This window comes from Amphibalanus amphitrite, unplaced genomic scaffold, assembly GCF_019059575.1.
Source record: "Amphibalanus amphitrite isolate SeventyFive unplaced genomic scaffold, NRLGWU_Aamphi_draft 000642F_arrow, whole genome shotgun sequence".
Taxonomy (NCBI): Eukaryota; Metazoa; Arthropoda; class Thecostraca; order Balanomorpha; family Balanidae; genus Amphibalanus; species Amphibalanus amphitrite.
Genome location: NW_024882136.1, coordinates 211,788 through 226,625, shown reverse-complemented (window position 1 = coordinate 226,625; position 14,838 = coordinate 211,788). Strand labels below are relative to the sequence as shown.

Sequence of the window (14,838 nt, the reverse complement as noted above, 5' to 3'; positions counted from 1 at the left end):
CCCATCTGGCAGCACTGTGATAGAACGGGCTGCTCCAGTATCCACATCCATGGTGACTGGTTCATTTTCCAGAGTTACAGCCACTTGATATGAGGGTTGTGCCTTTTCTGCCATGTGATACATGTCATACACCTCTGGTGATTCATTCACGGTATTCACCTTCCTCTCTTCCATCTTCGTCTTCTTCCCTGGGTTCCTGCACACGGCTTTTGTGTGACCTTTCTTCCCCAGTGTCCCAAAATTATATTTTGGCTTGGGTGTCTGAGGGGAATATTCGTCACTACAAAGAGGGCTGAAAGTGGACACTTCCCCGTCAGAATGGCACAGAAACGGAGCGGAAACAGGGATCAAAAATTTATTTGTGAATTTCTGAGGATGTGTGGGCTAATTTATAAGATAGGCGAATCGAATATGGAGGGAGAAAAAGGCACACGCAGATGCTCTTTATTGGTAAAATAGTGAGCAAAAAATTGCACTGAAAATTGGAGGTGAGAGTGGAAAATCATTTTGATTTGGATGTCACTTCCCACCCAAACTGGCAAATTTTGGGACACTGTTCTTCCCACACTTGTAGCACTCCCTTGTTTTGTAGAAGCAGTTTTCACTCTTGTGATTTGAACGTCCACACCTGTAGCAGCTTTCTGCCTCACCTGGGCTGTGAGTTTTCTTCTGTTGGTTGTGCGGACCCTTGTTGATTCGATGAATCATCTCTGGCTTCTCTTGCACTCGCTCCAGACTGAGATGTTCCACTTCTTCTTGTGCTTTTTCATGAAGTCGTGCAATGTTGACTGCTTTCTCAAGCGTTAGGTCAGGCATGCCCAAAAGCTTCTCCTGCAGCCTTGGATAGCCACATCCAGCTACAAGTCTGTTTCTCACATGGATGTCCTTATCCTGAAAAGAACATTTTCTTACTTGTGAGCGTAGACGAGCCACGAAAGTCTCCACTGATTCTCCTTGTTCCCTTTTCAGCATCTGGAATTGAACTTCTTCAAACACTTGGTTTGACTTTGGCTTGAAATAGCGTTTCAGCTGTTCAATTCAACTGTCACTTGGAACACATCAAACTCTTCCTCTTCCACTGTTGGCAGAGTTTCATATATTTCTTGCATTTCTGGGCCCAAAAGATGCAGCAGCAGTCCCTTTTTCCGTTCAGGCTCAACGGCTCCTATCGCTAAACAATAGTACTCAAGTGATTTCATCCAAACTTCAAAATCTTCACCCTTTCTGAACTGTCTGACACTGGGCAAATAGGGCGCAGCCATCTTTGTTTACTTTTTCTCTAATCAGCTGATCAGCTGTTCACCTTGACCCCTGCGTTCCTCCCCTTTTCATTTGAGAGTGGACTCGTCCAATGCCGGAGGCGGTGGCGGCGACGGCTCTCGTCTGGCGTGGTTCCTTGCAATCCTTCCAAAATAATCCTCGTCGCCAATTTGTTCTGTTCTTCCTCTGTTCTGTACTACTTCAGTACACACATGGCTCTGGATGCGGTCCTCGCTGTATTTCTGGCCTCGAGCAACAGAACACCATAATGCACCACTCTGCGTCACGAAACCACCGGCCTCCACGCACGCACTCGGCGGACTCCCGAGCACCAGACTCCCGGTCCCGCTGCACGATCAGCTGATCGCTCTAATGGACGGAGACAGCGGACCCTGGCGGACGGCGGCCGAACTACCGGAGCTAGATGTCACCACTGTACAGGCCAGCTCCCCGCCGTCTACATACTCCGCTGTGTCAAGAACATAACACGGGGTCACCGAAAATCCATCGGCTCCGCAGACCTGGCAGGGCTGCGGAGTCGGAGTTGGAGTCGGTCGGAGTTGATTACTCAGCCCGGAGTCGGAGTCGGAGTTGGTTTTTTGAAGTCGCGGTTGAAGTCAGAGTCACCAGAAATCCATTGACTCCGAAGCACCGCGCAAAACTATGGCGATTTTCATCTACGAGAGAGAGCCGCCGATGTGCTGGCCGGGTCACCGGCGGGGCAGGGCCTCCTCTAACATGTTAACTGGGGGGGGGCGGCCCCCAGTGATGCCGCTGCCCCCCCCCCCCCACCAGTGGAACTGAAATCGCGTCACTCGGGGGGGGGGGCACGCAGTTAAGCAAATCACGTAGAAAAACAAGGAAATTTCACTATAAGCTTACCAAACAAACAATCCAGACTATCTCCACGATCACCACGTTACTAATTTTAGTTTCCTTATATCGTTAGTTTCTTATCTACTGTTTTTTTTTTTACAGATCCGCCTAGGATGAGCCGCGGAATGAGGTCAGACATTGCAGATTTTATAATCGGACGCCGACTGAAACCCAAACGGGGCATCACTTTGAGAAGGAAAGAGCCCGAACAGTCGCCCTCTATAGTCTCAATCAGTCAAGAGCTTACGGTTCAACACGGAGAAGTATTATGTTTTTTTGGGGGGACGGGTTTATTCTTGAAGAGGAAATTTTTCTACGGTCAAATAAGAGTGCGGCTGAGCTTTATAGCACGATATAAAAGTTTTTCTTAGTTTTTGGGACTAGCAGCGATAAGCCTTGTCACTTATTGCGGGGTATGATAGACCCCACCCCTAGGTTTTTGCGAATAACTCACATAAAAAAGTGGCCCAGCGTGGCAAAAGTTTTAGTAGGTATTCTCGTGATCACTTCAATTCTACACATTTCCTGAAAATGTAATTACCCTGTTCCCTGACCCTCATTCTCATTGACCTGTGGCCTGTTTCTTGAGTCATTTTTAGGCAAGTAGCTTTTTAGGATGGTGAGCTGTTTTCAGGCAGGTAGCTGTTGGTTTGCAGCGTTTGGGAAATCGGTAGGTACCTAAGCCCTCACACTTTCTGCGGTCGGTTAGATTCCTTACGCACTGCTGTGCCGTTGAATACTTTTTTGATAAAGGCACTTTGTTTCATTTTCGGAAAGCCGGAAACTTTCGTCGATTTCGGAGTACGCTGCGGGAGATATTTACCCCAAATGTCACCCTGCCCGTGCCGGTCTGGATCCACCAGTATAGGGTCAGGTGGCCTATTTCTTTATTTTTTTCCAAAATAGAAATATAAATCATGGCATCAGGGCTGTGACGAAAAATAAGTGGCCTAAATCCGATGAGAAAACCGGATTTTGGGGTACCCTAGGTTTGGCTTCTGAGCCTCTGGCCCCCCCCCCCCCCAGTGAAAATTCCTTAGAGGAGGTCTTGCGGCGGGGCGCACGTTGGCTCGGTCCGATCCCAATAATGCGGTTAATAAAGCCACCACTTAATAAATCCAAAACACCTTATCACCAAGGTGGATTGATTAAGCAGATTCTACTGTATGAAAGTATTATTCAGAAGGAACGTTAAAAGGGCTTATCAAATGCGCTTTAACGCGGCACTAATAGAGCTACAGCGCGCTGTAGCTCTATTAGTTTCCGAGCTGTGCGTCGAGTTGTTAAAAGATGTCGAAATTTGACCGGAAAATCGGCGATTTTTGGCCTTCAGTGACCTCTGGTGACTTGACATTTGACCTGATCAAAAAGTAACCGAAGTAATTTTTTCCTTATTTTTTGACGCTCTTTCGAACGCCGCCCTCCCCATATCGCTACGTGGCCCACGAGCCGAGTTAGAAGTGGGGTGTTCACCCCCCCCCCCCCAGCAGGGCGTGGAAATCCAATCCAGGACCCCCAGCGGGACTGCATGTCTCGACTTCGAATGGTGCGGATGCCATGCGCTTCATAAGACCAGAATGAACAAAGTGCACAGAGTTGGGAGTTGCAAGGGAAAGCGTTCATGTGATGATTTTGCCTGGACTGGAGCGGAAGGGGTTCGGAAAGGTCTCGGCACCAGCATTACTCAGTTATACGTCTGGTTGAAGCGTAATAACAATTGAGAGGACTTAAAAAGCAGAGCCATCCGCGGCAGAAACCCATCGGCAAACTCAGAACTGCCGAACGGGTGGTCACCATGTCTCGGACTCGGTGGCCAAAGGGCGCCAGTCGGAAAAAACCGGCAAATTGGATTGCTGCGTCCGTGTACCCGTTCTCAAATATCAGTCGGTTCACTCATACATTCATGAAAATTGGACTGCTGATGCGCTCTCTCGTGCCGGCAGGTCAGGGGCGGTCTGTACAACCCCTACGACGGGCACATCGACCCGTACTCGGTAACGCAGGCGCTGGCGGCGGGCGCGCGGCACTACGGCGCCGTGCTGCGGCCGCACACCGAGGTGACGGGCCTGCGGCTGCGAGAGGACGGCCGGTGGACGGTCACATTGGGCCACGGCGCGCAGCTGACCGCCAGCCGGCTGGTCAACGCGGCAGGTGAACGTCCCCTGCACCCTCACCGCCCACCCGCCGGCAGCAATTCTTTGTCTTTTACTCTTTTCCTTTTCTTTATAGGGTCTTGCCCTTAAAGGGACACTCCCACCTTAACATTAGTTTTGAGTTGAGATAGCCAAATTGGTGGCCATGGCCTGCAAATACCGGTTTGGGCACTCACAACATCGAAAAATGCTTTAATTCGAAGATATGGAATTTCAAACTTGCAGTTTTCGGATTCTAAGGGGCTAATGCATTGGAATGCCCCCTTAGAATTTGTGACGTCAGCGAAGATCTAACGATTTTTAAATCTTAGACTAAAACCATCGTTAACACGTGGTGGTATACGCTGCTTTGCGCGCAACGTCTGCCGCACTTTAAGGCTGCCAAATTATTGCTTCCAAATAAAGTCGCTATTAACAGGGGAGATCCCAAAAAGTAAACAAAAGTAAAAGCCTAATATCTTGAAAACCAGTGAATATTTTCGGTGAAATTTGGTAGATATTCGTTTTCGCTCTTTCTGAACCAAGGGACATCACTTTCATGCCAATTCATTAACTTTTTTGAAGGTGGGAGGGTCCCTTTAATCGATTTGTTCATCTTTTTGCCAGGCGGAAATCAGTGTCTCGACAAGTGGTGCGTATCACTGGCACTCAGTCGACACCGCGGCAAGAGACTGCTCCCTGGCGTGTGACCGCTCCCCTGACTAGCTGTAACTGCGTAGCTAGCTTACCTACTACCGTTCCTATAAGTCCGCGCACCGACCGCGCACCGGGGCGCCGCGCTGGGCCGGATATCCGCCTCCCCCTGAGGTCTTTTTTTTGTAACTAGCGGTTATGCGCCGCGCAATTTGGCATGACTATTTCTCCATCAATTTTACACATTGTGTGCAAGTTTGAACCCCCTACCTTTCAAGGTCAAGTCACCAGGTCACTTCGAATGACTTGACCTCAAATCACTTTTTGCAGCTTTGTCACCGTGTCAGAGCTACAGTAGATGACGGAGTCTTTTGAAAGGATGTAGGTAATGAGGTCATTGTTAGCTACAATTTATGTATCTCGGAATTTTTATATCGATTAAATAAGGTCAGAAAAAAAATATTGACCTCCCCATTACATAGCTTTAAGTCAATGGGGGGGGGGACACTAACTGTCTAATATTTTCACTAAAACGCTTGGAAATGGCCTAATATACCATAAATGACTTCATGTAAGATCAACCTTGACTACCTTGAGGCCTTTTTTTCTCTTGGGCAACTGTAAGGTCATTGTGACGTCATAAAAGGTCACCTAAGGTTTTTTTGCTAATAACTCTTTAGCCGCGCGGATGGTCTTATTGTATATATCTCGTCAAGGCGCATCGAATGATGTACATAATGATCTTGAGGTTACGTAACCTAAGGTCAATCTTTGACCCTGACCTCTCGAAGTCAACATGTATATGTATCGATGCGGGTTGACGAGAGGATTACGATGGTGCTATTAGTTTGTTTCTGTCTTGGCTACTTAGAAAGCTATTCGAGAAATAATATTCGTACCTAGCGCCGCTATTTTGGCGGCTGTGACGTCATCTTTGACCTTACCTTAATTATTACCTCAATAAAAATTGTAGAGCTTGTCCGTGGGTACCCCATGCCGTTTACCACTTGTCACCATCTTGCTTCGTTCTCGAGATCTCGGGGGGGGGGGGGGGGAAGGCGATTATCCCCTCCGTCGGAACTATGTTGACGCGGACCCTGTCGGTGTGCGGGTTAACCCTCGCCCGTATAGGAAAGGGTCCAATTATGGACCCCCTCCCCTCCCTCGTTTTTTTCGTGAATAGCTCGCGTAAAAAGCGGCCGATCGCGACAAAATTTCCAGTACCCTCGCGTTAATAAACTTTATACCTACCCTGAAGATTTCATGACCCTGACCCAAATGACCTTTGACCTCAGGTATTGACGATTTTTTTCTAGAAGGAAATAGACGGCCAACCGTCTTTTCTCGATGTATGCGTCAGCAGGGACAGTGCACAGCGTCAGCAGGGACAGTGCACAGGGTCTTCGAACCGCTGTTTACAGGAAACCAACGGCAAGTGACACTTGCATAAGAAACAACTCAAATCACGCGTCAGCGGTGAAGGTCGGAGTCATCAGAAACCTCTCCAGGAGAGCAGAGAAAATATCAAGCGCCAAAAAAGCAGAAGTGAAAGAAAAGGAGCATTCAGGGAAAATGTTAAAGTAGCACGGGTAGATACCCATATCATGTGATTAACCTTCGCCCCAGTGTGTGTATGTGGGGGGGGGGGGGTGCGTATGTTACCAGTTACCACCCTGTCGCGTTTTTTGCGTGCGAATAAAAACCGCGGCGCCCGCACCGCTTGAAGTAGCTTGCTGCACATCAATTTTGGAAAATGTGTGAATTTTTTTACCCCTAGTTATGTCAGGCCAGGTCACCAGGTCAAGTTAACTGACCAAGCCTAAAAAGTTTGCAATATGCCCAGCCTGCAGTGGTTGTCAGAGAGGTTTCAAACTCTGTGGGTTACTTGGTGTTATGGGCACCTATTATTTGTACATCTCGGATTTCTTATATCCGTGACCTAAGGTCAGGCAAGTAGCGTGACCTTTCCATTATAAGTCAATGGAGAAAAATGAAAATACCCATGGGCGTAGGAACGGCTGGAACATTGTGGGTGCAGAAATCCAGCCATGGCCGGTGAAGCGGGGGGGGGGGGGGAGGGGTAGGGAGCGACGCCCGAGCGAAGAATCGTTACGAGCTTTGAGGGTGTACCATGTCGAAAAAAGGTACATACCGCGACCGATAAGTGCATTTGGTAGCATTGACCCTCGCATGTGTAGGGGGTCGTTTTTTTGTAGGGGGTGTAGTTTTACACCTACTCTGAAAATTTCATGACCCTGACCCAAAAGACCTTTGACCTGTGACCTGATTCTCGTGACCATGTTCGGCCGGATTCGCGATTTGGCGTATGTCAGCTCACATTATCCGCGCGTTTCCAGTCCAAATACCTATATACAGGGTGACACAAAAAAAAGCGGTCATCACCAAAATTCGAATAACTTCGGAAGTTTTATTTAGATCATCACCAAACTTCGGCCACTTTAGGTCACACCTATGTAGCAGACATCCACCAAGTTTCAAGTCTTCACTATGAATACTTTTAGTACAGTGTGTGTTTTACGGACGCTCCATAATGTGCTCCAGGTGAGCGCCCCGGCGCTGCAGGGCGTAGGCACACCTGCATCCGGCGGGCAAAGTTGCCGATAACCCGATAAGAATAACGTTTCAGGGGTAGCACACCCCCTGAGCACTGTCTCCAGAGGCCATTGCACTCTGTAAAGTGCACAGCCATCGGGTTATCGACAACTTTGCCCGCCGGATGCAAGTGTGCCTACGCCCTGCAGCGCCGTGGCGCTCACCTGGAGCACATTGTGGAGCGTCAGTAAAACACACACTGTACTAAAAGTATTCGTAGTGAAGACTTGAAACTTCGTGGATGTATGCTACATAGGTGTGACCTTAAGTGGCCGAAGTTTGGTGATGATCTGAATAAAACTTCCGAAGTTATTCGAAATTTGGTGATGACCGTTTTTTTTTGTGTCACCCTGTACCTAGTCGAGCAAATACCTATATTTGCTGCAAAATTTCCCCCACATTGACATGAAGTAAATCCTACATTACGTCACAGATCCTATCTAAATGACGTCACGATGAAATATAAAAGTCGCAATATCTCAAAAAGTATACAATGAAAACGCGTTAAAACTTGCAGAATTCGTCACAATATCATGAGTAACATTTCCGAATCCTAAATGGTACTTTTTAGAAGGTGGGATAGTCCCTTTAACCCGCGCCCTGCTGGGGGGGGGGGGTGTTTGAACACCCCCTTGTGGTTTTTCGGGAATATCTCAAAAACGGTGGCGCGGATCGCCGCCATTTTTAGTACAGCTTATCATACATCAATTCTACACATGTTGTGAAAATTTCAGACCAAGGTCATTCAAGGTCAGGTCACCAGGTCACTTGAAGTGACCTCACCTCATAAAAAGTTTCATGAAACATGAAAATGGTGTCCGTGACCCCTGTTTATGCCCTGAGGTCATCTTAGGTCACGAATGATATCTAACAGTTTTTCGCAAATAACTTTTGATAGAGGCATGCTAGAGCGATGAAAACGCCTTAGATGTGTTCAGCTCGACGATACGGATCGACTGATATGCAACATGACCCTTTCCGGTCAGGTCATGACCTTGACCTGAGGTCAAATTTTCAAGTTGATCTTTCATGGTCAAGTAATAGTTCATTCGATGCATCTTGACAAGAGGAACACGATGCCGGTAAAAGTAAGCTCGTACAAGGCTTGGGTCAAAAGTTATTGCAGAAAAACTGTTTCCGAAAAAATCGGCTATTTTTGCAGTTTTTGCCCCCTGCAGGCAAAACCGTTGAAGTTAGGTCAAATCTGAGAAAATTACTCAGAAAGGGCGTTAATAGGGCTATCGAATGCGCTTTTTCGCAGCGCTATAGCTCTATTGGTTCCCGAGTTATGCGTTGGCTTCTTGGAAAAAGTCGGAGGTTTACAAAGACTTAAACCGAACTGTCCGGGCCGCAGTGCGACGAGACCGACGCGGCGAACTTCACAGAGAGATTAGTGGGCGGGGTCCCAACAAGGTGTGGAAAAGTATTAGGTCGGTTGTGGCTGGTAAGAAAGACGGACCTAGTGTTCAACCTGATGTATCGGCTGACGTTTTAAATTCTTTTTTCGTTTCTGTGGGTCCCCGCGTCGCTACAGAGATCCGTGACCAAAATCCAGTTGTTAAGCAAATTGGCCGTTTGCCGCGTGTCGTAACCGGTAGATTTAAGCCCAGACCTATCTCTCTCGGTGAACTCGGTCACACCGTTTTCAATATGCGCAATTCTGCCGCCTGTGCGTCTGATGGCGTCTGCATTCGCATGCTGAAAACTGCTTTCCCATCTATCGGTGACGTTATCCTTCACATCATTAACACTTGCATCTCAAGGTCCGATATCCCCTTTCATTGGAAACACTCTATAGTTCACCCCATCTTCAAGTCTGGAAACCCATCTGATCCCACTAATTTCCGACCTATCTCCTTAGTACCTGTCATTATGAAGGTGGTCGAGCGAGTCATTCACAAACAGCTCTATCGCTATCTCTCCCAAAACCATCTTCTGGCCAATACCCAGCACGGTTTCCGACCCCGGCACTCAACTGAGACAGCACTTCTGTCCGTCAGTGACCAAATCCTGGCCGCCACCGATAGGGGGGATGTCTCTATGCTATGCCTTATTGATTTAAGCAAATGTTTTGATGTCATCAACCATGAGTTATTACTCGCTAAATTGGCAATGCACGGCATAGAGACATCCTGGTTCGCCGCTTATCTCCAGGGTCACACACAGAGTGTGTCATTGAAGGACGAGTCCGGTCGCCGGGTATTATCACAACCTCTCCCCAACTCTATGGGCGTCTTTCAAGGCTCGGCACTCGGTCCCTTACTCTTCACGGTTTTTTCCAATGATCTATCACTTTATTCTGAGGATGCAGCAGTCTTCCAGTACGCTGATGATACTCAATTGTTGGTGAGTGGCCCTTTAAACGACCTTAGGGGACTCATCTCGCGCTTGGAAGCGTCACTGGCGTCTCTCGACCATTGGTTCAGTGCAAATGCTCTTAAAGTAAACACTGCTAAAACTCAGCTCATGGTTTTCGGCAGTCGGCAAAATTTGAGAAGCATACCTGCTTTCACCGTTTCTTTTCGCGACACCAAGCTAGTGCCATGCAAGCAGGTGGGCAACCTGGGCGTTATCTTCGACGGCACCCTGTCCTGGGACGCGCATGTGTCCGAGCTCAGTCGCCGATGCACGGGTCTCCTAATTGGCCTCTCCCATGTCCGCCACTACCTCCCCGACGGTGTCACCAAGACACTAGTGGTGGCTCTCGTCATGTCACGGATCCAGTACTGTCTCTCCGTATTTGGTAATGGTAGCCAAAAGAACTTCGATCGCATTCAGAAAATTCTTAACTTTGCCGCTAGAGTCATTTTCGGTCGCCGTAAATTTGATCATGTCTCCCATCTCCGGGACCAACTCGGCTGGATGGCACCTAAAACAATGGCTGAATACCATACCCTTATCACGGCGCACAAGGCCATCCAGAGAGGTGAACCCGAGGAGATCGCGACCCTATTTTCCAAAAATTCCCAAACACGAGCAAGGTCTACTCGCCAAGACCACCTTTTCCACTTACCGCGACCCCGACTAGAGACCGGAAAACGTAGATTCGCCTACCGTGCCGCGGCGCTCCTAAATACTCTCCCCCTCGAGCTAACGCAGTTGCCTCCAGCCAGATTTGCCCGTGCTGTAAAAAAGGGGCTTAAGCCTAGCCAGAGTAGCCATAGTAGCTAGCCTCATGACTCTTGGACTATGAAAGGCAAACGAGTCTGTGTGTACATAGTTATGAACGCGGCTTCGTGCTGGTTACACCAAGTATGTGCGTGTTCGGCGTTCGCGTTGTGTATTTCGTATCCGTAAGTGTGTGCGTTTTCTTGTGTAGGTACCTATTTCTTGTGTTATCTTCAACCAGCTCGGACTCGGAGTGTAATCGCCACGCCGATTGTGGATTGCTCTTGATTGTCAATACATACATACATACATACAAATTGTCGACATTCGACCGGGAAATCGGCGAAATTTTGCCTTCAATGACCTCTGGTGACCTGACCTTTGACCTGACCAAAAATTGACCGAAGTGATTTCCTCATAATTTTTGACGCTCTTTCGAACGCTGCCTTCTGCGTATCGCTACGTGGCTCAGGAGCCGAGTTAGAAGGGGGGTGTTCAAACACCCCCCCCCCCCAGCAGGGCGTGGAAATCCAGGACCCCCAGCCGGGCGCGGGTTAAAATCGGGTACCAATCTCTGCGTCTCGTAACGGCGCACACGCTCGTTTTTTTTCCGCGACGCGCTAGCTCCACCAGGGGCGAAACAGCGAGGGGGGGTCGTACCCGCCCCCTTCGGCCGGCGCGTATGTAGAAAACCAATCGGTCCGGCGAGGGTTAATTTCCAATCCGAAGCTGAAATGATGGAAATCAAATTTATACGTGCGAAACAAGCTGACACAAGTCACAACTAAAAATTTCCTCTCTCGCTCCCTATCACTGATTTACTCATTACCCTCTTTCTCATTTTACCCTGTCTGGTTTTCCTTTTCTGTCTCTCTTTTCTCTCATCCCGTCCTTACCCCTTCCCTCCTTCCCTTGGGGCGGTTCCCCTGCGTGCAAGTAACCGCCCCAGTGATGCCAGTACCAACTTTGGTTATGGGTGCCCAGAACACCTTAGGGGGTGCCCAACTCAGCATTGTGGGTGCCCAGGCACCCACAAAAGTATACAAATCGACACCTATGACAGGGTCATTTTCAACGGCACGTGGCACGTGGTCCTGGACTTTTCCGGCCACTTTGCGACATGCCCATGGGTAGTTCACCGAATGGTGGTTGATCCGCATGGAAGAAAATGGGGGAGGGGGTCGTTTGGATCGTTTTCGAGCAATCTGCCGCTCAGCGCATTTTTCATTTTTCCCATTTGCTAACATGGAAATTTTCAAAGTCACGTGGCACGTGCACCAGATCGTTCCCGGAGTAGAGACCCATACCAGAATCTAGATCACCTGACCCACTAGAAATCCTGAGAAAATCAGAATTTTTGAAACAGCCGTTTTCTCGGGCATCAACATGTACTGATCTCAGGCAGCTTTTGCCAAATTGTCAGGGAACTCGGATTTGTTTTTCAATAGAAAAAACACAATTCTAACGAATAGTGTTTTAACTATTAACAACAAACCCTCGGTTAACCCTCGCCGGCACAGGGGGGGGGGGGCGGTGATGCACCCCCCAATGTTTTTTTCGCAAATAGCTCGCGTAAAAAGCGGCCGATCGCGACGAAACTTTCAGTACCCTCGCATTGATTAATTTTACACCTACCCTGAAAATTTCATGACCCTGACTCAAATGGCCCTTGACCTGTGACCTCTTTTCCGAGACCATGTTTGGCCGGAATCGCGATTCAGCGTATGTTGGCTCGCATTAGCCGCGCGTTTGCAAGCTTTTCGTGGTTTCAAACGTTCAAACATGTGGATTTGATGTTGCTCCCATACATTAGGGTGGATGTCAAGGTCACCTGAAGGTCAGGTCAGGTCATTGACCTTTGGTGACCTCGGGTGACCTCGGTTCACTTTTTCGAGTTTTACATGTTTTTTGGCTAGTTTTTGGAGCTGAATTCGAATCTAGCAACCATTTGAACATTTACGAAGTAGTTTTGGTGCCTTCGTAACATGTTACGAAGCTGTCAGAGGTGGTTGACACGTATTACGAATACCCGTCACAACCCCTACCGGTTGACCTGACCTGACTTGACTCGACCTGGTCTAAATGCTTAAAGACATCATCTCTGATCAAAACTAACACGATATTCGTGATCAGCACCCCGGAAAACCACATAGCAGCCACACTTTACGACTTTCTAAGAGGTCCCGATTTTCCCGGTTTTCGGGTCATTGACCTGACCTGGAAGGTCACCCGATGACCTAAGACCTTAAAATTGGGTATCATCGGCTTCCTCTTGTGACAGGCAACGCGCTCGTTTTTTCCGCGAAGCTCTAGCTCGATCAGGTGCCAAACGCGAGGGGGGTCGTACCAACCCCCCACCTTGTGCCGTCGAAGGACGCAAAATAGCCTGTGCCGGCGAGGGTTAATAATTCGTTGCCAAGTATGGAAAACATAGCCCGGTGAAGGACTGCTCCGGTTGTTTTTCAATAGAAAGATACAATTCTAACGAATAGTGTTTGTCTAATGAAGAAACAACCTGCGGTTATGATATACATATGTCAATCACAAGGGATTCAAAACTTCCAACAAAACGACGTTGACGTACAATAGTACGAAAATCACCAGATGAACTTGAAAAAAGCCTTGGAACAGAGTCAAGTGGTGCTCATTTGTTTGTTTCCAATAATTGTAGTGCTGATGTATTGTTTTAGGACTCTCACGGTCGGCTTATAAAAAATGAAACGTTTTAACCCGGCAGTTGCTGGGGTATTTCGCCACCCGCCATTTGCTGGGGGGGGGGGGGGCGTTAAACGCCCCCAGCCGATAACTCGAGAACCAATAGATGCAGCGAAACGCACGACCCGGCAAACGAAAGAACGCAATGAGGCGCTTCTGATGATTACCTTAAAATTTGTTTTCAAGGTCACGGGTCAGGTCAGGGTCAGGTCAAATGCACGAAAAAAGGTTTTTACTAATATCGGCTTAGAAACGTGATGTTGCATAGCTCGTTTGGCAAAACATGCCAGGATTGTTCGAAAGGTATCGTATTGTTACCGTGTGAGTGCCAGGCTCACACAAACAGAGGTCAAGGTCAATTTCAGGTCACGAATTTGAGGTCACTTTGGTTTAGATAACAAATTACGCCTAAGCCGTATGACACATGTTCTATGGGTAATTTTCGACGTAGAATACGATGGTGATGAGCATCTTCTTATGTGAGGCTTCTTTTTTGTGCCAGGCAACAGCAAGATTGATAAAATATGCAAATTTTCATTCAGCGTCGATCGAAGCGGACAAAAAAAAAACATGCTGCTTTCCAATAGTCCCAGAAAATCAACACTGGCAGTCTTACAGGGCAGTCAAAAGAGTATCAAAACTCCGTGACTTTAGATACTCAGATTTTTCGCTTCTTTATGTATTGCATAACAGGAATTCACATAAAATGAAACGCGATATTCATGACTAACGAGATCTTCGTGACACAAAACAGTTTTGCGTCCCAGCACACACACACACACAGCGACACATTGCACAATAGCGATGATTTGGTTATACACCAAGTAACACAGCGCGAAAATAGTGACACGCACTATTTGCACAGTACGACCCAATTCCACATTTCTCAAGCCATTTGTATAGGTTGAGGTCATACGCATCACACCATCTACTCATTGACACAGCTGGTGCACACCATTTTGCTGTGCGTTCCGCACACATAGTTTCCACACATTTCACATGGCGGCTTCTTGGTGAGCCTGTTCTTCTTCTCCCGGAATCCTGCAGAGCCGATCAGCTCTCCTAGGCACTTGACACAGCGGCCCCTCGATGTTCGCGCTGGCCTGGTCTGTGTCTGGCGAGGGGCTGGAGCGCCCGTGACACAGGCCATCGCTGACAGTGTGCCGCTCTTCAGGCCAACAGGATTGGCCGTTCGCTCCTGTAGTCTTGGTTTAGCCAGACTCTGACCTAGGTCGAATATCATTCTTCGACGCACGCCGTTGCTCACCTCCGCCGCACCCTGGCCTCGGTTCATCAGCAGGATGGTGGTGCTGTTGACCTGGGCCACGCTCAGCATGAAGAAGAACACTGCCGTTAGCCAGCGACGGAGTGGCGGCTTCCCCATGTATCTCTCGATCATTGAGTCGATCACAACGACTCCGCCCTTGGTCGCGTTGTAATATAATATTACCTCTGGTTTGCCCGTCTCTGTGTCGACAAA

General features: G+C 48.3%; 1 protein-coding gene across 3 annotated transcripts in view; it reads left to right on the top strand.

Annotated features, from left to right (window-relative positions):
• LOC122363844 (dimethylglycine dehydrogenase, mitochondrial-like) overlaps positions 1-14,838 on the top strand; it is a 367,327-nt gene that overhangs the window by 161,580 nt on the left and 190,909 nt on the right. For all 3 annotated transcript variants that reach the window (XM_043333585.1, XM_043333584.1, XM_043333586.1), the window contains exon 5: positions 4,080-4,287. In XM_043333585.1, the coding sequence (XP_043189520.1) occupies positions 4,080-4,287 (208 nt within the window). The remainder of the gene's footprint in view (positions 1-4,079; positions 4,288-14,838) is intronic.